The sequence below is a fragment of the Mobula birostris genome, chromosome 4 (genome assembly GCF_030028105.1).
Source record: "Mobula birostris isolate sMobBir1 chromosome 4, sMobBir1.hap1, whole genome shotgun sequence".
NCBI lineage: Eukaryota > Metazoa > Chordata > Chondrichthyes > Myliobatiformes > Myliobatidae > Mobula > Mobula birostris.
The window spans coordinates 42,270,607-42,290,982 of record NC_092373.1 but is presented as its reverse complement, the minus strand read 5'-3'; the positions used below and the strand labels follow the sequence as shown (position 1 = coordinate 42,290,982).

General features: G+C 40.0%; 1 protein-coding gene across 1 annotated transcript in view; it reads left to right on the top strand.

Annotated features, from left to right (window-relative positions):
- chrd (chordin) overlaps nucleotides 1-9,067 on the top strand; it is a 38,889-nt gene extending 29,822 nt beyond the window's left edge. The window contains exons 19-23 of the mRNA XM_072254541.1: nucleotides 2,176-2,279; nucleotides 4,302-4,404; nucleotides 4,739-4,893; nucleotides 6,327-6,420; nucleotides 8,753-9,067. Coding sequence (XP_072110642.1) covers nucleotides 2,176-2,279; nucleotides 4,302-4,404; nucleotides 4,739-4,893; nucleotides 6,327-6,420; nucleotides 8,753-8,835 — 539 coding nt within the window. The 3' untranslated portion in view covers nucleotides 8,836-9,067. The remainder of the gene's footprint in view (nucleotides 1-2,175; nucleotides 2,280-4,301; nucleotides 4,405-4,738; nucleotides 4,894-6,326; nucleotides 6,421-8,752) is intronic.
- The last annotated feature ends 11,309 nt before the right edge of the window (nucleotides 9,068-20,376 follow it).

The window sequence follows — 20,376 nt, the reverse complement described above, 5'->3', positions numbered from 1 at the left end:
TACATACGAAGATGAATGCTTGAAATCAGAAAAGGTAGAGAATGGTGAAATTAGACTGTTGAAATGTTTTATTTTTAAAGATTGGCACGGACATGGTAGATTATTTTCCTCATTTCCTTTTGGTAATTTCCTTTGTCTCTTTGACATTTGTTTCTGATTTTATTCTGGATGAGAACTCCAGAGATTATTTTGTTTTAAATTTCACATGACGTCGAAGGATGCTATTCAGCCATTGAATATATGCCAGGTCTTTGGACAATCCCACCAATCGTTTCATCAACTCATTTACCTATTATCTATTCTTTTTCATACTCACCCTGAGACACCACGTTCAGCTACACTTGTTTTATTATGGTACCTCAGACTGACAAACCTCTCACTTCGGCAGTCTGGAGTACCCACCTTCTTCAAGCAGGCCTCAATCATACCTGTGCCTAAGAGAACCATGGTAACCTGCCTCAATTACTATATCATCCAGTAACTTCCGCTGTCATGAAGTGTTTTGAGAAGTTGGCAATGAAACATGTCAACTGCCTGAGAAGCCACTTGGATCCATTCCAATTTACCTACTGGCACAACAGGTCCACAGCAGATGCCATCTTATTGCCCCTTCACTCAACCCTGAGACATTTGGACAGCAAAGATGCATACATCAGGATGCTCTTTATTGTTTATAGCTCGGCCTTCACTATCATCCCCTCAAAACTAATCAATAAGCTTCAAGACCTTGGCCTCAATCCCTCCTTGTGCAATTAGGTCCTCTATTTGTTCACTTGCAGACACTAATCAATTCAGATTGCCAACAGCCTCTCCTCCACAATCTACATCAGCACAACTGCACCACAAGGCCGTGTGCTTAGCCCCCTGTTCTGCTCACTTTACACTTGTAACTGTGAGAGTTTAGCCAAATCAAAGGTGGTGATGAATCAGCACACAGGAGGGAAATTGAAAATCTGGCTGAGTGGTGGCACAACGACCCCTCACTCAATGTCAGAAAGACCAAGGAGATGATTATTGATGGCAGGAGAAGGAAACCAGAGGTCCATGAGCTAGTTCTCATCGGAGGATCAGAGGTGGAGAGGGTCGGTAACTTTAAATTCCTTAATTCAGATAAAAACTACTATTGCAAGGCAATTAAACATTAGAATGATAGAAATTTCCCCCTTAATCCTTTACATTGTGAAGTAGATATTATTACTGATGCTTTAAGATGTTGATTATATTTCAATTCAATCATTAGTCAACATAGTTGCTTGTACAAGTCAAGTAGAAGATACAAATATGTATTGGCAGTCGCTAAAAATTGACGGCATTTTCCACTCTGCTTTCTGAGGTCGTCTTAAAATGTAGCAATGATTAGGACTGAATCATCTTGCCGCGCGTCATGAGTTGTGTCCGACACAGCAATCAATTGAGGACTATCATATTTTTGTATCGGCTAAAATTTCTGATTTTTAACAATATTGTTTTCTGCTATATTGAAAGTTTCATTGTTAATTTCCAAAAGTAAATCTTTCTGATGATTGCTTAGAAGAAAGTACTTTTTGCAAAGAACGTTTATTTATGGAGATACAGTGTGGAATAGGTCCTTCTGGCCCTTCAAGCCACACTGCCCAGCAACCCCAGATTTAAGCTGAGCCTAACCATGGGACAAATTACAATGACCAATGAACCCAGAACCAGTATGTCTTTAGACTGTGGGAGGAAACCAGAGCACCTGGAGGAAACCCATGCGGGCACGGTGGAAGATCGGACTAATGTGCAACAGGAAGTTGCAACACATCCTTGTCCCAAGTGCTGTTCATTTGTAGAATACATACTTTAAATGTCGTTTCCTATCTTTTGAATCCTTAGCCATGTCATCCCAAGAAGCATGACTCTAAGGGAAAGTTATAGTTGCTCTCATATATTTTCCTATTTCACTCTTGCTAACCGAGGGCTGAAAGGGGATGCTAATTCATCCAAACAATGAAGCATCCCTGCAGCAATAATTTATAGAATTTGTAAAAGGAAGGGAAATTTGAAATGAGTATTAGAAATTTCAGTAACCATTTCTGGGAAGTTTTCATAAGGATAATAGGCTGTTAGTATCAGTTATCTATTTTTTTATGTCCATGTACAGAACAAATGAAGATGAAGTAACTCTAATAAACCATCCTTCTTATTATGTTCCAGGCTGCTACTTTGATGGGGACAGGAAATGGCATCCTGCTGGGACAACCTGGCATCCATTTGTACCACCGTTTGGTTATGTGAAGTGTGCAGTGTGCACCTGTAAGGTAGTAAACTCTTCAGACGATTATCAGAATGAGGTTTAATATCACCGGCATATGTCATGAAATTTGTTTTGTGGGAGCTGTACATTGCAATACATAATAAAATCTATAAATTACAATGAGAAGTACAGTGTATATATAGAAACACAGATAAGTAGTGAGGAATAAATGAAGTAGAATACTGAGAAAGTGTCATACATAGGTTTATTGTCCATTCAGTAATCTGATGGAGGAGAAGAAACTGGTCCTGAAACATTGAGTGTGTGTCTTCAGACTCCTGTACCACCTGCTTGATGGAAGCAATGAGAAGAAGGCATGTCCTAGGTGAGGGATAATGATGGATATTGAGAGGTCACGTTTTGAAGGGGTCCTCGATACTGGGGAGGCTAGTGCCCAAGGTGGAGCTGGCTGAGTTTACAAATTTCTGCTGCTTTTTCCTGCTCCTGTGCAGTGGCCCCTCCATACCAGATGGAGATGTAACCAGTTAGAATGCTCTCCACTGTGTATCTGTAGAAATTTGAGTCTCTTTGGTAACATGCCTATTCTCCTCAAAATCCGAATGAAATATGCTGTAGCTGCTGTTATACCTTTATGACTGCCTCAATATGTTGGGCCCAGAATAGATCCTCAGAGATATTGACACCCAGGAACTTGAAACTGCTCACCTTTTCCACTTCTGATTGCTCGATAAGGATGAGTGTGTGTTCATTTGACTTGCCCATCCTGAAGTCCACAATCAATTCCTTGGTCTTACTGACGCTGAGTGCAAGATTGTTGCTGCGACATCATTCAACCAGCTGATCCATTTTACTCCTGTACGCCATCTGAAATTCTGCCAACAATAGTTGTGTTGTCGGCAAATTTATAGATGGCTCTTGAGCTGGCCTTGCCATCCAGCCGTGGGAGAGAGCGGAACAGCAGGCTAAGCACGCATCCTTGAGGATGAGGCGGAGATATTATTTCTGATCCACTCAGCCTGCAGTCTCCCAGTGAGGGAATCAAGGATCCATTTGCAGAGGGAGGTACAGAGGGCCAAGGGCTTAGAACTTGTTGATTAGATGTAAGGGTATGATTGATTTCATGAATTGGATAACATTTTCTTGGGTAATTTTCTTCTGTTGATTGTTATAATGTTTTAAGGAAGAAGTGGTAAAAAAAAATTACTTTCACTTTAACATTTTCTGTTTAGTGAATGTAATGACCTTCAAGTGGCTTTCTGCTGTAAATTCATGGAGCAATGTGAGAAATCTGTTTGCATGTGTAAAAAAAGCATTGTTATTTGAACAAAGGATATCAGAAATGAGGTGAATCCTGAAGTGAGCAAGAATGTCCTTTGCAGTGTGATTGATTAAAGTAAAATTTGATGTGATTTAGTTAAATAGAGGAGAGGTAAAACGCCATGAGCCGGTGGGATATATCATGACTTCTAGGAAGAGTTGATGGAACTGAAGGAAGTCAATTCAGTTACCAGCACTAAACATGTAACTTGTCAGTATTTGTGTATAGCATTCTGTTTCTAAAATTCATTACCATTGAAATGGGTCCAAATTACAGAGGAGGAACATAATGTTTTTGTGTATTTCACAATTGAATTTCTATCACGTGTAATGTGTGGAGTGGTAGAGAAACAGGTATTATCAATTTTTAGAAAGATAGTTAAAGTAATTCTTGGCAGGTCCATGCTTCTCAATTAAGCCTGAGTTAGGGGAAAGAACCTAACTTCATTGCCAGCATTTAGTGTCTGGGATGAATGCTTATATCAGGCACTGCTTTACTCTACTCCCTGTACTACATTCCATTGGGATCACAAGAGCCAAATGTCCAAAGGGAATACAGTCATCTACCATATACGCACATATATTTAAAAGAACCAACCAAATTTGAGTTTCTTCTTCCATAAATTTAGAAAGAAGGGAAATAGTTTAACCAAAATGAGCAAAATTATGAATTGCAGGAAGGTTCCTGATATGTTGTGTGATATAGGCTGTCTAAAAATTAATATTAAATATTTCTTGTGTTTCAAAGGGGGCAACTGGGGAGGTTCATTGTGAGAAGGTTCAATGCCCAGCTCTGCCTTGTAGCCAGCCCATTAGGAGGAATGCATCAAACTGTTGCAAAGAATGTCCAGGTTAGTAATTTGTACTACTTAACCTTTTAATGTAGTACATTCACAAAACAGAAAACATCTTATACTTTTAGATCACTTTTATTACTTTGGAGTGTCCCAAATCTCCTGACTTTTGAAGAGTAGTCACTGATATATTGTAGGAGATTAATTAGTTGGAATTGACTTGCAATTACTAAATGGGCAATTGGTCAATTAATAGTGTTGGGCAACATCAGCAAAAAATATCAAAATGTACCCCAGAGTATCCAAAGCACATTACAAGTCAGAAATAGACTTTGCATAGTTGTGGATTGATACTCTGAACTTGCTTCTGAAATTTGCTTTTTTACCACAGTTACAGAGATTGCCCCTTTTGACCACACAGACATGATGCAGGCTGATGGGCCCAGGCCCTGCAAATTTGGGCGTCATATATACATGAACAATAATAAATGGCATCCTGAAGTTCCTCCGTTTGGGGAAATGAAATGCATTACTTGCTGGTGTGATGTAGGTATTCTATTTAACGTTAAGAATCAGACCACAACAAAATGCTCATATTGCTTGAAATGTTGGAGTTAATACTTAAGGAGTTACCAAAATTCTGCTATCAAAGCTATAACTTGTCCAGCCAGTTAGAAAATAAACTCTAGCTCTAAGATATTCAATGAGATTTATGCATAGTGGTTTAATAATGTAACTTGTTGTTGGATTTTGTTGTTTTGCTTGCATTGGAAAATACCAATTTATCAAAGCACAAGTGCACAGTATGGGGCTGTATTGGTGGATTACTGTTTCAGTCTTCACCTTTTTGAATTGTGAGGAGGTTTACCCCAGATGATTGAACCCCCAGCCTTAAAGAGAGGGGTGATTACAAATTGAACCAAATCTGTGACTCTCTCCAGCTGATTCAGAGCAATGTTGGCAGAAGCTTTATTCCCCCTCCTCTTGGTTTCAGCAGGCATCATCTTCAGTATAGTGGAGGGAAAGAAATAAATTGAAAAAGCAAAATAGTTTAATTATTATCCTCTAATTGCATGAATTAATCAAATAGTCGAAATATAATGCTCAGATTTGATACAGGCTTAAAACAAGTAATTATATGAGTAGTCAATAAAACGGATGGCACAAAGCCAGAGCTATGAGAGCCACTGCCTCACACAGCCAGACACGCTTGTGTTCAATCCTGACCTCAGGTGATATCTGTGTGAAGTTTGCATATTCTCCCTCTGACTGTGTGGGTTTATTCTGAGTGTTCATTTTCTTCTCTAATGCTCTGACTGTGTAGATTAATTGCAGGGAGGGGGAGTTAATAAATGTGGTGTGAATAAAAATGGGATTAATATAAATGGGTGGTCGCTGGTCAGTGGGGCAAAGGATCTGTATCCATGCTGTACGTCTCTGACTACGAAATGGTTTGAAATGACGTCACTCTCATAATATTAGTAAGTCCATGAAGCTAATTTATGCATAGTAAGATCCTTCAAACAATAATGAGATAAGGGCTAGGTAAGCCATTTTACTGGTGATAACTGAAGGATAAGCCTTAACAAAGATTTCTTTGAATGGCGTAGAGGTTCCCAAACTCTTTTATGCCACGGAGCCTTACCATGAACCAAGGGGTCCATGTACCCCAGGTTGGGAACCCCTGGGTTGAACCTTATTGTGTTTTATGTCCTCTCTGAGTAGAAGGAACCTCATGTTTTAATCTTAACTTGATTCTGACAGCCCAGCATTCCCTTGTGGCTCTGAACTGTGAGAGGATTATATGTTTAAATCTCTGGTGTGGATTTAAGCTCATAACCTCTGAACCAGAGGCAAGGATGCTACCATAGGGCCAAGACTAACAGCAATTAAGTAAGTAACAAAATTGGGAATTCTGCATGTCATTGTGAGCCAGGAATGCTGTGACAAAAGTCCACTAATTGTGCGTAAAATTTCAGGAGGGGTCCACAAAGTGTCAACGAGAGAAGTGTCCGCCACTAACCTGTGAGAAAATTGTAAAGCAACAGCATAAGTGCTGCCCAGAGTGTGAAGGTAATTCGCATCTGTTCTAGTAAGGGAAAGCTGTGTCCGACCCACCTGATACTATTTTGAGGGAGGTAACCAGGAAGATCAATGATGACAGTATATTTGACACAATCTACATGGTGTTCAGCAAGGCTTTTGACAAAGTCCTGTGTGGCAGGCTGGGAAGAAAGTAAACATTGCCAGGATTCAAAGCAGAATGGAACACTAAACCCAAAACTGACTTTGTGGCAAGAAGCACAATGATTCTGATTGGAAACGCAAGTTCCACTGGGTTCAATACTCAACTTCTTGCTTTTTGGAGTAACTATTAATGATTTAGGCCTAAATTTATGGAGTAAAATTATTCAAAACCTGACCATATATTTGAGAGTGAAGAGGAAAACTTTGTATTTGCAGAAAGTTAGAAATGTTCTGGTTAGATGAGAAAAAACATTTTCCTCTTTCACCTCTCCAGATGGGAGGTAGGGAGGGAATTCTATATTATCCTTAGAATATTAGTATTACCCATCAAAATCAAGGATAGATTTCACATTTTGCTTTGTACTAGTTATAGTTTTTTTTGACCAGTATAGACATAATGGGGCTAAGATGTTACTGACAAATTTCATCCATTTAATGGCAATTGCATTCTTGAAGTTGGATATTGAGAGTGTAGATAAAAGTTCAGAAAGATGCCATACTAGTGACAGAAATCATACAGAACTTTTGTATGTTGGAGCTTGTTTCTGAAGTAGTCAGGATGCATCATTTTGATTATTCATGCACTGAGCCCACATTCTGTGTGAAGGACACCAGCCACAGTTCGAACTTGCATCGAAGACCATTTCAAAAGAACTGACTAACTCAGGAGTATTGGCACTTCCTCCTTGGAAACTTGCATCTGCACAAAGCACTTCTTGCAACAGGGTCTCTCCTTCAGGCGGTATTCTGCAGGCATTTTATCCGCAGCTCCTGCCAACAGACCCCAAAATAGACCACTGTCCTTCAGAAATCTGACCCTACCCAATCTTCCATCACATCCCAATGGGCAGAAAGTTACAACATATACCAAGACAAACCCAATTGGCGGAGACAACATTCTGAAATTGGACAAAACTGCTCCTTATCTTTAGCTGAAGCCAAAGCACTCTTACTGACAGAACACACTGCTTTTGCAGAAAACTGATAAAATAAAAATACCTCACAGCATAGCAATAAAAACTTTAATTAGGACATTACTTAAGTGTGTGCTGCAAGCTGTGAAATGTAACTGATGGCACTTCCTGCAGGCTGGAGGATACATTGCAGCTGTTGGCAGCGCTGTTCATGGCTGAATGGTCCTGTCTCCTTTATAAAGTGAAGATGCTGGAGACGTATTCCCCAGTAGCTCATATTAGAAATGCTTTTGAAGTTTTGTTGTGGTCATGACCAATGTTTCTGGCATTTCTCCCAATTGTTCCTACTTCCTTTTGCACCCCCCCAGATTCTCTAAAGCTGTCCATAGCAGGCCACCCACGACTGAAGATGGGAGACAAATGTGGTGCCGTAAAATCTCACCTTAATCATGAAGGCTTAAATTTCAAATTAGAATATGAATGAAATAACTCAGTAAACAATCAGCCTGCATGATAGACTTGTAACTAACATGCTTGTAATGAATTAACTGTTCAAAGTGAATTACTGACAGTTTTTTGAGTGTTGAGCAAGCTTATTATGTGTTAAATCGGGGCAGACCAAAGTAACAAAAAGATCACATGATGAGCTTAAGGATCTTATTTAGATATTTTAAACATTGCTGAACAAAGTTCCTGCATCAAAATACACAGCAGAGTACCCATTGTACATGATGTATCACAAGTGAAAGGCTCAAAAGCATTTCTATATTAATAACTTTTTAAAAATATGTAGTTAGTACCGTTACTAATTGCTGAATTTCTAATAATTTTCCTCTTAAAATGAAAAGAAGAAACGTAAAGGAATAAATTGAACTAAAATTAGTTATAGTGCAGAGTTTAGCCTCAGAGAGCACCTGCAGAATGTATTTCTCGGTTGAGCATACAGTATGTGGAGTACATGGCTTTTATTTTGCAAGCACTATGGAACTGACAAAATGATGTACGCATTTCAAATGGATGCACCATTTTAGTGAACAATTTAAATTGCATTGTCATCGAAGTAATTCAGGAGAGAATTTCCTTGGGGAGATGTGGGTACAAGACAAGGAAGCCTTTTAAAAATGCAAATGATATAAACAATGATTTCTGCTTCTGGTATGCTTAATATCTTCCATACAGGCACCTTATCAGTGTCTCTAACAATATTGTTTCAGTCTACTGATTATCTTTTACTTCTTTACCAGAGACTTCATATTATAATGAAGATGGAGAGAAGTTAAAAAGCCAACAGGACAAGAGCCGGGATTCTCAACCACTATCTGACTGAATCTGTTTTAATACATTCCACATGTGCAATGAACAGAGTAAGCATGTGCAGTGTGCAAGGATGCCTACTTCAGTTCATCAGATTGAGATTTTGAGGCTTCACTTGAAAGATGGATGAAAAATCAATGAATTAAGTACACACAGTTGACTCAGTATTTGGTGCTGTTAATGGAAGAGAAACAAAGCTGTGAATACCATCGGCAACTGTGACTTGTTCTTCATAGTGAATTCAGAAGTAGGTACTTGAGTTGCATGGAAAAAAGACAATCAGATCCTGCAAGGAAGCATAAAATCAGACTGGAAGATCTTTCAGAAATTAGATGAATGAGACAATGATGAAATAATCACTGCCAAAAGGTGTCAGTTAGCTATCATCAATGCTTTCTGCAATTCAGAGGACTTTGAGGAACAGACTTATTTCATGTTGTTAGATAACTTTGGTTTAAAATGGCAAGATGCTGTGCCTCCCGTCCACACGTTAGCTTTTTCTTGAAGTGCAAATCCACAATTGTGATTATCGCACAACAAAAAAAAATCACATGGGTGTGTGAGTTCCATCCAGTGAGGGACTTCCTCTGGGGAGGAAGCCCAGAACACAGCTGAATGAATGAAGGTGATACCTTTCGTTTTCTTTTAGCAATTTGTCGTTAAGTTTCTCTTGGAAACTCCCAGTGGGAGAAGCTGCTTGGTTCATGTGCCCTGATCTGCATTACAATTGTCCTTTTTTTATATATCCTCGCTATGAATGAGATGCTGCTTCTGTGATAGTCATTTGCATATGCAGAAAGCCCCCAGGGATGAAGGAATCAGATAATTGAAGTGTTAAGTATGAGGTGATTTACATGTGTGCCCTCAACAAGCTCCATTTGCATTCTTCCTAAATTCCTCACAGGGTCTTTATTTGTTAACCTCTGCAAGAGTGCCCTTGTTGAGAGATTTCTCCAGCCAACATTTGCTTTAAATCATAAACATACGAATGGAGGAGCAACTTCGCCTTACTGTGTGTATCTGTGTTAATGTGAATAATAATTTGGTTTCTGCTGTAGGTGACTTGAAATGTAGATAATGTAAGTTCCTGGTTTATCTTTTTCCCGTTTCAATATTTTGCTATTTAATAGAAATATACAATGGTAACCTTGTTAGTAAAATAGTAACCAAACCACATCAAAATGCTGGAACATGTTTGAATAGTTACGTACTGCTTGCTGAATTTTACTTTGAATAAATAAAAATTGAATTTACCTGTAACTTTTGGGACAGAGATGATCAGTAGGAAGGTGAGGACTTAAAAAAATGAGAGGGACACCTGTATTTGACAAAAGAAAGTTGATATGAACACTAAAGGTGACACCTCCTGCTCTTTCTCCTCCCAACAACATCCCGACATCTCCATACCAGACCCACATTACTTTCTCAACAATTCTGGTTTAATTGTCAATCAACCATACACATGTACACAGCTAAACGAGACAGCGTTCCTCCAGGGACTAAGATGCAAAACACAGTGCATACACTCACACACAGTATGTATAGTTATGACAGCAGTTACAGTCACAAAAAATATTAGCACAAGTCCCTGAGTGGCATGGCCTTGAAGATTGATGGTGCATGGGGTGTTACCCTGGATCTATGTTTCTGCAACCCAGTGGGTAAGTCCATACAGTGGAAGAACCTAGCAATGGAGAAGGCGAAGGACAGATGTTGGTGTGGGAGTCAGAAGGAGAGTTCACAGGGTGCTATGGGGAGGCCAGTCTCAAATTGGGAGAATGACATCTTGTATTCCACATGAGTAGCTTACAACCCAATATGATATGAACTTCGAATTTTCCAATTTCGGGTTTACCAACTCTCTTTCCACACACACTCATCTGTCCACCCAGTTTCTTTCTCCCTGTGTTCATCTCTCCACTTGGTTTCATTTCCACACCACCCCCCGCCCCAGGTTCCACCTGTCACCTACAAAATCTCTGCTACGCTCCTTTGTCCTTTCATGTACAAGTAAGCTTTCCTTTTCTCTCTCCATCCTGATGTGTAATATCTGAGAGAGGGAACAATTTCAGTTTTAGAAATCAACAGAGCAATTCCAAGGAACAGAGGACCATTTGAAGAATAATTATTTTCTTGGCATTATATAAGACCATAAGGCATAGAAGCAGATTTAAGCCATTCAGCTCATCAGGTCTGCTCTGTTACTTGATCAAAGCTGGTCCATTTCCCTCTCACCCCCATTCTCCTGCTTCTCCCCATAACCTTTCATGCTCTGACTAATCAAATCACTAAAAGCCATCAATTCCATCATCCAAATTATTGCCATACAACATAAAAAGTAGTGGTACCAAGATTGACCCCAGCAGAACACCAATGGCAGCCAATCAGAAAATGCTCCCTTTATTCCCACTCTATCCAGGCTAGTATCTTTTCTGTTATATCATGGACTGTTATCTTCCTAAGCAGCCTCATATGCAGCACTTTGTCGAAAGCCTTCAGAAAATCCAAGTACACAGCACCTTACTTGTTATTTTTTGCTTGTTATTTCCTCAAAAACTTCCAACAGATTCGTCAGGCAAGATTTTCCCTTAAGGAAACCATGCTGACTACAGCCTATTTTATCATGTTCCTCCACCTACCCCGAAACCTCATCTTATTACAATGAAGTGTAACCATAATTGCTAGAATTTTGTATAATAGTTGTCAAATGCCCAGATTCATGTACTGAAGCAAAAGCACCAGCTATTCAAATGCATTTGATTTTCTTCAGAACGTTAGTTACTAATGGAGAGATCCAGGAACTATAGTGGAAGCAATGAGAATCTTAAACCTGAAAGGGTTGGTTCATTTCATTAGTATAGAAAAATGGAATCAGAAGCAATTTTTAAAGTTATATGTATAGTAAAGGTTAGCCAGAAGGAATTCTCTTGCCAGATTGAAATTTCACTTCAGTTTGGAAGTTTAGATTTCATTTGGCATCCAGTCCTTGCCTGCTTTCGCTACATTATCCTCCCACTTGAGTCAGTTATAGCCCAAGAACTTCACATCCACATTTTCAACTGAAGACAACATTGGTGTTCTGGTTCCAGCATCCAGCAGTTACTTGGTAAAGGTCTTCACTGAATCAGGAAAAACAAGATATGGCAAGTTCTATGTCAATGATCAATCAAACTCGATGGCAAATCTTTCCAGAGAGCACAACAAAAACAGATCCCCATATACTTAATTCCTGACCCATGTATCCTTTTATGGGAATTAGTGTTTATCTATTTTGGAGGAATAGGGTTTAGCCTTGTGTGTCGGATTACTGCCCTTTTACTTTTACAAAACCATATTCTAATATTATTGGAACTATGGTTAAGTTTATTTAACACCCTGTTTAATATTTGTACTGCTATGCAGTTCTGTAAGAGCAGTCTGTTCTGCCTCTTTGGGTTTGAGCTGAGATAACAGGGTTTGTTGTTCAACTTAGGAATGTGGTGTCACCCAATCAGGATGGTGAAATTGGGAGAAGGTTCTAGAGAATGCTGGGCAAGGAGGTTTTGTGAGAGACACTAGTGTGGGTTGAGGTTTTTTTTGGCAGGGGCTGGGAGAAGACAGGAGGGAAGATGGCTGAGGATGCTGTCCCTGTTGCACAAGGTGCTTTGTGCAGATGAATGGCTTCAAGGAGGAAGGACCAGTACTCCCATGGGAAACCTATTTTTTTGACAAGGATTTCAAGTGACATCGGGAAGGTAGTGTGTGCTTTCATGCAGACAGAGGATCCAGCATGTGAGTTACCATCAAGTTCAAGATGAGCTCCAACTTATGTGCATATTTGACTTTTTAATTATAATGGGCCCTTTATGTTTTTTTCTTTCATCTCTTTGGTTAAGTTAACGTCTATAAATATACTGTCTTTATAATTGTATGTGGTGACCATCTGTTATTTCTTGCCGACGGGTGATTGCAGGGGGCTATAAATCACGTAGCATTCACTGTCACGCGACTGGCAACACTGAATATAGAATTGAGTCAGGTTTTATAAAAACAAACAAACATTTATTAAACTCTGCTCAAAAGTAGTGAAATGTATTTAAACGATTAACTTAACCGGAAGTTAACTGCTATACAGCAGCTCTGGAACAGTTCTTAAAAGGGTAAATGCGAAAACAGTTCTTAAAGTGGCAAATTCGAACACAGTTCTTAGAATGGTAAATTCGAAAGTCCAAGAGATTTATATAGTCAATTAGGAAAGACTTTCCTGAAGTAAAGAATTCCTTGAAGACGTGACGTTACTGCTGATCCCAGCTGGAACCTGCCTTGTCCACAGGATTCACACTGACGGAAATAAAACGGTTTAAAGGAACTGACCTTTTCCTCTGGAGAATAGACACTGCACAACCTTTCCTACTTTAGCAGACGTTATCTCATGCAGGTCACTGTTTGTTGAACGAAGATTAAATAAAGGTCAATCCTCTCCAAAACCACCAAACGATATCAGCTTTACTCAGCTCTGTGAGTTCCTGTACTTTGGTAAGGTCTTCACTCTCCAATACTACTTACAATAGAAAGTAGAACTCCACCTTAAAATGAAACTGTGTCATAAGATGAATATGCAGAAATACAGAGTAACTAACACAAAACTAAACTGAAAACTAACTGCATCACACTAGGGGCCTCCTTTATATACCTGTTGAGAACAGGTCATCATGTGACCTCACTAGTGGAAAAATTACATCATGTGACCTCTGCAAGACCATTACATCATGCTCATAAGATACTCAATTACATCATGGTCATAAGACAGTCACAGATAACCATGAGGTATATAACATCACACAAACCAGGTTTGGGAGGACACATCATCCCAACCTCACGGGTTTGGTAGAACCAAAGTGTAAACTCTAGAAATATGGAGCCTGAGAAAGGCAGGGTTCTCGCCACAGGGTCTAGTGGCTATTAGCGAGGGGCTAATGAGTGCATTTCCAGAGACACCCAGAAAAAAAGGTTTCATTTAAAATTATTCAATGCTTCAAGATTCAAAGGTTCAAAAAACTTTGTTGTCATTCTAACTGTACATCAGCTCTGCAGGGCAGAATGAGACAGCGTTTCCCAGGAGCAGTGCAATCATAACATAACATAACAAACGCAACACTAAATAATAAACATAACAATAAATAGTAAAACACAAAAGCCACATGTCAGTTAAAATCAAGTTATAAGTGTCCAGTGTAAGTTAAAAGTACCCAAAGCAGAGTCAGGTAGAGCAGCTATTTAGCAGTTTGACTGCCTGCGGGAGGAAGCTGTTTAGTAGCCTTGTGGTTTTAGTTTTGATGCTCCTGTAACATTTGCCTGATGAACAAACAGTTCATGAAGAGGGTGTGAGGGGTCTTTAATTACGTACCATGTCTTCTGGAGGCATCGACTCTGAAAGAGGTCTTGGACAGAAGGTAGGGAGACCCCAGTAACCTTCTCTGCTCCCCTAACCACCCTCTGCAAGGCTTTTTTGTGGACAGCACTGCAGCTGGAGTACCAGGTTGTGATGCAAAAGGTCAGCACACTCTCAACCACGCCTCTGTAGAATGTAGTTAAGATGTTAGTGGGGAGTGATGCTTGTTTAAGCTTCCTCAGAAAGTGCAATCTCTGCTGGGCCCATTTCACAATCCCAGTGTTGTTCCTGGACCAGGTGAGATTGTCCGAGATCTGCACCCCAAGGAACTTGATGTTTTCCACTCTCTCCACCGTGGAGCCGCTGATGCTGAGGGGTGTGTGCTCAGGCTGAGACCGTCTGAAATCGACAATCATCTCCTTGGTTTTGGTGACATTAAGCATCAAGTTGTCATCCCTGCACCAGCTCTCTAGGTGTTTGACCTCCTCCCTGTATATCGTTTCATCATTTTTGCTGATGAGCCCCACCACTGTGGTATCATCAGCAAATTTAATGATCAGGTTCTCCTTGAATCTGGCTGCACAGTCATGTGTTAGCAGTGTAAACAGCAATGGGCTAAGCACACAGCCTTGTGGGGATCCAGTGCTCAGTGTGATGGAGTCAGAGATGTTCCTGCCAACATGGACTGACTGTGGTCTTTCTGTCAAGAAATCCAGAATCCAGCGACACATGACAGTGCTAGGGCCAAGCAGCGACAGTTTCTCCACTAGTCTCTGCGGGATGATGGTATTGAACGCTGAACTAAAATCAATGTGCTGGATTCTGGCACAAGTGTCTTTGTTGTCCAAGTGAGAGGGAACTGTGTGCAGTGTGGTGGATATTGCGTCCTCGGTAGAGTGATTTGGACGATAAGCAAACTGTAGAGGATCCAGTGATGAGCGGAGGCTGGCTGTGACATGAGGCTTGACAAGCCGTTCAAAACATTTCATCACTGTGGGGGTCAGGGCAACGGGACGGTAATCATTCAGACAGGCTACAACTGATTTCTTTGCGACAGGGATGATTGTGGAGGTTTTGAAGCATCTGGGGACAATGGCTTGACTAAGGGAGATGTTGAAAATGTCTGTCAGGACATCTGCTAATATATCAGCACATTCCTTGAGCACACGTCCAAGGAATAGATACTTTCCAAAATCTATAGTAACCATAGAATAACTAGAGCAATTGTAATAAATTGATTTGTTTTTGATTTAAATCTGCAAGACTTTTATTTGGTTTATCAGTCACTTTTACCTGCTTCTCAAATGCTCAGTAAGAACCATCAATATATTCTTTTGAATAAAGTAACTGTTCACAAAAGCTCTCTGATGCAATCTAATTTCCTCTTTCATAGTGCAGATGGCATGACTGCTTATTGTTTCCTCTTAATTTAAGAATTTCTCAGATACCTTCTTGCTACAACTCAGTTCCTTTTTAACATGTATCATCTACTCCAGTTATTATCCAACCACCATCAGCTCTACTTTTGATTACTCATCTTTGATTAATTTCTTCAATTCTTGCCGGCTTCACAGATGACACAGGGATGCCAACATCATCTCACCTTAATGATCATTTGTTGATATTTCAGAGGACCTGTCCTGGGCCCAGCATGTGCATCCAATAATGAAGAAAACGTGGCAGTGCCTCTACTTCCTAAGAAGTTTGCAAAGATTCAGCATGACATCTAAAACCTTGAGAAACTTCTATAGACGTGTGGTGGAGAGGATGTTAACTGATGGCGTCACGGGCTGATACGGAAACACCAATGACCTTGAACAGAATTTGCTACAAAATGTACTGGATACAGCCCAGTCCAGCACAGGTAAAACCCTCCCCACTGTTGAGCACATCTACATGGAGCACTGTCACAAGAAAGCAGCATCCATCATCAATGACCCCCACCACCCAGACCATGCTCTCTTCTCACTGCTGATATCAGGTAGAAGATACAACAGCCTCAGGAACTGCACCACCAGGTTCAGGAACAGTTATTACCCCTCAACCAACCTTCACACACCCCATTACTGAACAATTTCCACAAGAAATGGACTCACTTTTAAGGACTCTTCATTTGATGTTCTCATTTTTCTCCTTTGTATTTGCATATTGGTTGTTTGTCCATCCTAGTGGGTGTGGTCCTTTACTGACTCTATTGTGTTTCTTGGATTTACTGTGTATGCCCACATGAAAATAAATCTCAGGGTTGTAAATGGTGACATATATGTACTTTGGTAATCAATTTACTTTGAACTTTGAACTGAAGACCATAATTCCATCACACATAGGAGCAGAATGAGACCACTCAACCCATCGAGTCTACTCCACTGATTCATTATCCTTCTCAACCTCATTCTCCAGCCTTCAGCCCGTAACCTTTGATCTCATGACTAATCAGGAACCTATCAACCTCCTCCTTAAATACACCCAATGATTTTGACTGCACAGCTGTCTATGGCAATAAATTCCATAAATTCACCACCATTGAGTTCAAGAAATACTTCCTCATCTCTGTTCTAAATGGATGTCTCTCTATTCTGAGGCTTTGCCCTCTGGTCTAAGACTCATCCAATATAGGAAACATCCTCTCCACATCCATCTAGGCCTTTCAATATTTGATAGGTTTTAACGAGATTCCCCCTTCATTCTTCTAAACTCCAGTGAGTACAGGCCCAAAAGCCATCAAAAGCTCCTGTTCAACCTTTTATTCCCAGGATCCCTCTATTTTTCGAAGCTCCATGTACCTATCCAGGAGTCTCTTAAAAGACCCCATTGTATCCGCCTCCACCACTGTCGCTGGCAGCCCATTCCACGCACTCACCACTGTCTGTGTAAAAAAATTACCCCTGACATCCCCTCTGTACCTACTTCCAAGTGCCTTAAAACGGTGCCCTCTCGTGTTAGCCATTTCATCCTTGGGAAAAAGCCTCTGACTATCTACATGATCAAAGCCTCACATCATCTTATACACCTCTATCAGGTCACCTCTCACCCTCCGCCGCTCCAAGGAGAAAAGGCCGAGTTCACCCAACCAATTTGTTGCCCTCTTTTGGTTTTTAAAAGTTTCCCACTATTTTTGCTATATTATATGCCCTCTTTTTTGCTTCTATGCTTCCTTTGACCTTTTTTTAAGAGAAGTACAGCAGAGAAACAGGCCCTTCAGCCCATCTAGTCCATGCAGAAACCATTTAAACTGCCTACTCCCATCAACTTGCACTGCGACCATTGCCCTCAATATCCCTACTATCCACATACCTGTCCAAACTTCTCCTGAATGTTGAAACCTGGCTCACTTGTGCTGACAGCACATTCTACACTCTCACAATCCTTCTGTGAGGAAAGTCTCCTCTCGTGTTCCCCCGCACTTCTCACCTTTCAACCTGAACTCATGACCTCTGGTTGTAGTCTCACCCAACTGTAATGGAAAAAGCCCGTAGTTCCTTTGCCAGCCATAGTTGCCTTATCCTCCCTTTCAACTACTTCTTCATCTTCGTGATGTATCTCTCCTGCAGCTTCTGAATAATCTCCTTTATGACCTTCAGTGGGGGAATTATTTTATTATATAAAAAAGATCAGAAATATTTTCTACCTAATAATGCTTTTAATATTGAGTCTCCTTTACCTGTTAATATTGTTCATCTTTACATGATCTTTGGCATTCAAAAGAATTTCTACTGTTGAAACTGTCTTTAATAAGTATGGCTTCCCACAAAGCTCTTTCCTTTCTTCTTCCAGTTTTCAAATGTTTAAAATCTAAATGATATTTTCTGATTTATTTTTAGCCTTTCATTCCTTCTTTCAAGCAGCTGTAGTGGCCTGGACTATAAAATCTGGTAAAAATTCACTTAAGGTATCAATAAAACAAATGACTTTCAAATTTTTCTACTCCGGGCATTTCAATACATGCGTTTGTTATAGTAATTTTCCTGAATACAGATGCTTGACATAAAAAGGACAGAAATTAATATTGACTCAAAGCAGAAACTTTCAAATGATTTTTAACAAAGAGCTGTCAAGCCTGCACAAGGTACTATTGTTGTTTCATGAATCTATGAACTCCTAAGATTAATTGCCATAAAATATTCTAAGTAATTACCAATGAAGTATTGTTGAACTAATTACTATAAGCTTTATTACAGATCTGTTGGACAGCTGTGGAAAATTTTAGATCACAGAAACAGTTGAAGAGCATTCATCTTACGTGCTGCTTCACTTTGAGATTTTAATCCTCAAGGAATTCCAGTTTCTTTGGCTTGGGGATTTTTCTACAGAAACTGATGCCCTGTTAGTTTACATTAATAAAACTACTTCTTTGTTGGTACTTCCACTTACACTATCACCAAAATTCAGAAGTTTTCTTTTATTTAAGATTATATTTTCACTTTGTGGAAACAAGCCAGAAAGTCATTCCTGGTTACATGTGCTACTTGCTTATATATAATAGTAGCCTTTGTTCTACTTCCCAAACTTCAGCAAATGTCTCCACCTTCACATCCCATCTCTCCACTCACACCTGTAGCACTATTATTTCTGTAGTAGCACTTTCTTTATTATTTATTGAGATGAAGCGCAGAATAGGCCCTTCCAGCTCTTTAAGCAATGCCTCCCAGCAATCCCCCAAGTTAATCACGGGACAATTTACAATGACCAATTAACCTACCAACCTGTACGTGGGAGGAAACCCACGTCATCACAGGGACAATGTACATACTCCTTATAGGGACTGGTGGTGGGAATTGAACCTTGGACACCGGTATTGTAAAGTGTTGTGCTAACGACCATGCCACAATGCAGCCCCATCAATATTATCCATCACTATAGCACATGCTTAATTGTGTTAAAGAAATAAAAAAAAAATAAAAAAAAATAAAAAAAATAAAAAAAAAAAAAAATTGATAGAATTTAACAAGAATAAGTTGCAATAATTGAGAATCTTTCACAACTTTAAAACAAACCAAGCCAGTTTCAGATAATTATCAAGATGGTGCATTTGTGCAACACTCCTTCGGTTGACATCTTCTGGACAGATCATGAGGCCATCCATTTCACCTCTTTTCTGTTTTTTACATTTGCTTTTCATCTTGAATGTGACTCTGGAACAGTTGGAGCCTGTGATTTGCAGTTTGGAGATCGGTCGGGTGTGCCAGTGCTCTGCAGTCTCCGAGGATATTCCAGGAGGCACAGGCAGCATGCAGGAATCTTGTGGCGAGAAGGCTGCAAGCCGGTGTTTGACTCCATTTTGCTGATTAAAGCTTCCTTTGTTCACCATTTAAAGTGGTGAGGGAGATTGCAACGTCGGCTGCCTGCCATTTTATCACTGGGGGATTGCTCTGCTGCTGGAGAAGGGAGACTCTCCTTTTATCACTGGTGAGATTGCTCTGTTACAGAGAGGGGAGACTGCCCTTTTATTGCTGGTGAGAGCGCTCTGCTATGGAGAGAGGAGACTGCTTTTTTATCGCTGGTGAGATTGCTCTGCATGGGGAGGAGAGATTGCCTTTTTATTGCTGGTGAGATCGCTCCGCATGGAAGGGCCAGACTGCCTTTTATCACTGGTGAGACCACTCTTCTACAGAGAGGGAGAATGTTACCCAGGTGTCCTGTGTTTTGGATGTGGACTTGGACTGGGGACTTTTTTTTCAGTCTTATGGTTTTTTTTTGTATTCTGTGTTTTTTTTCCCGATCTTTCTTGGATTTGTTTGTTTGTGGGGGAAGGGGATATGGGGGTCAATGTGCCTGTTCCATTTTTGTTTGTTTTTTTGTGTGGGAAGGATGGATTTGGGGGTTCATGATTGTGCTGCCTGGAGAAGAAGTATTTTAGAGCTGTATACTTTGATAATAAATGGACTTTTGAACTCTTAAGGTTAAAACAGAAAATGCTGGAAGCACACAGTAGGTCATGTTGCATCTGTGGAAAGAGCAAAAAAGTCATGTTTCAGGTCAGAACACAGTGCCACTCAGGTACTGATATAAAAAAGGAAATGTCTCAGTCGATATGTGCACCAATTAGCATAACCAAAACTGAAACAATAATCAGGATTAAAAAAAACAATATTAACTGAAGCCTAAATATTAGCCAATATACTCAGAAAAATTATTCCTAACAGTACCATTGTTTCTTTCACATCAGCACTAGATAATGTCACA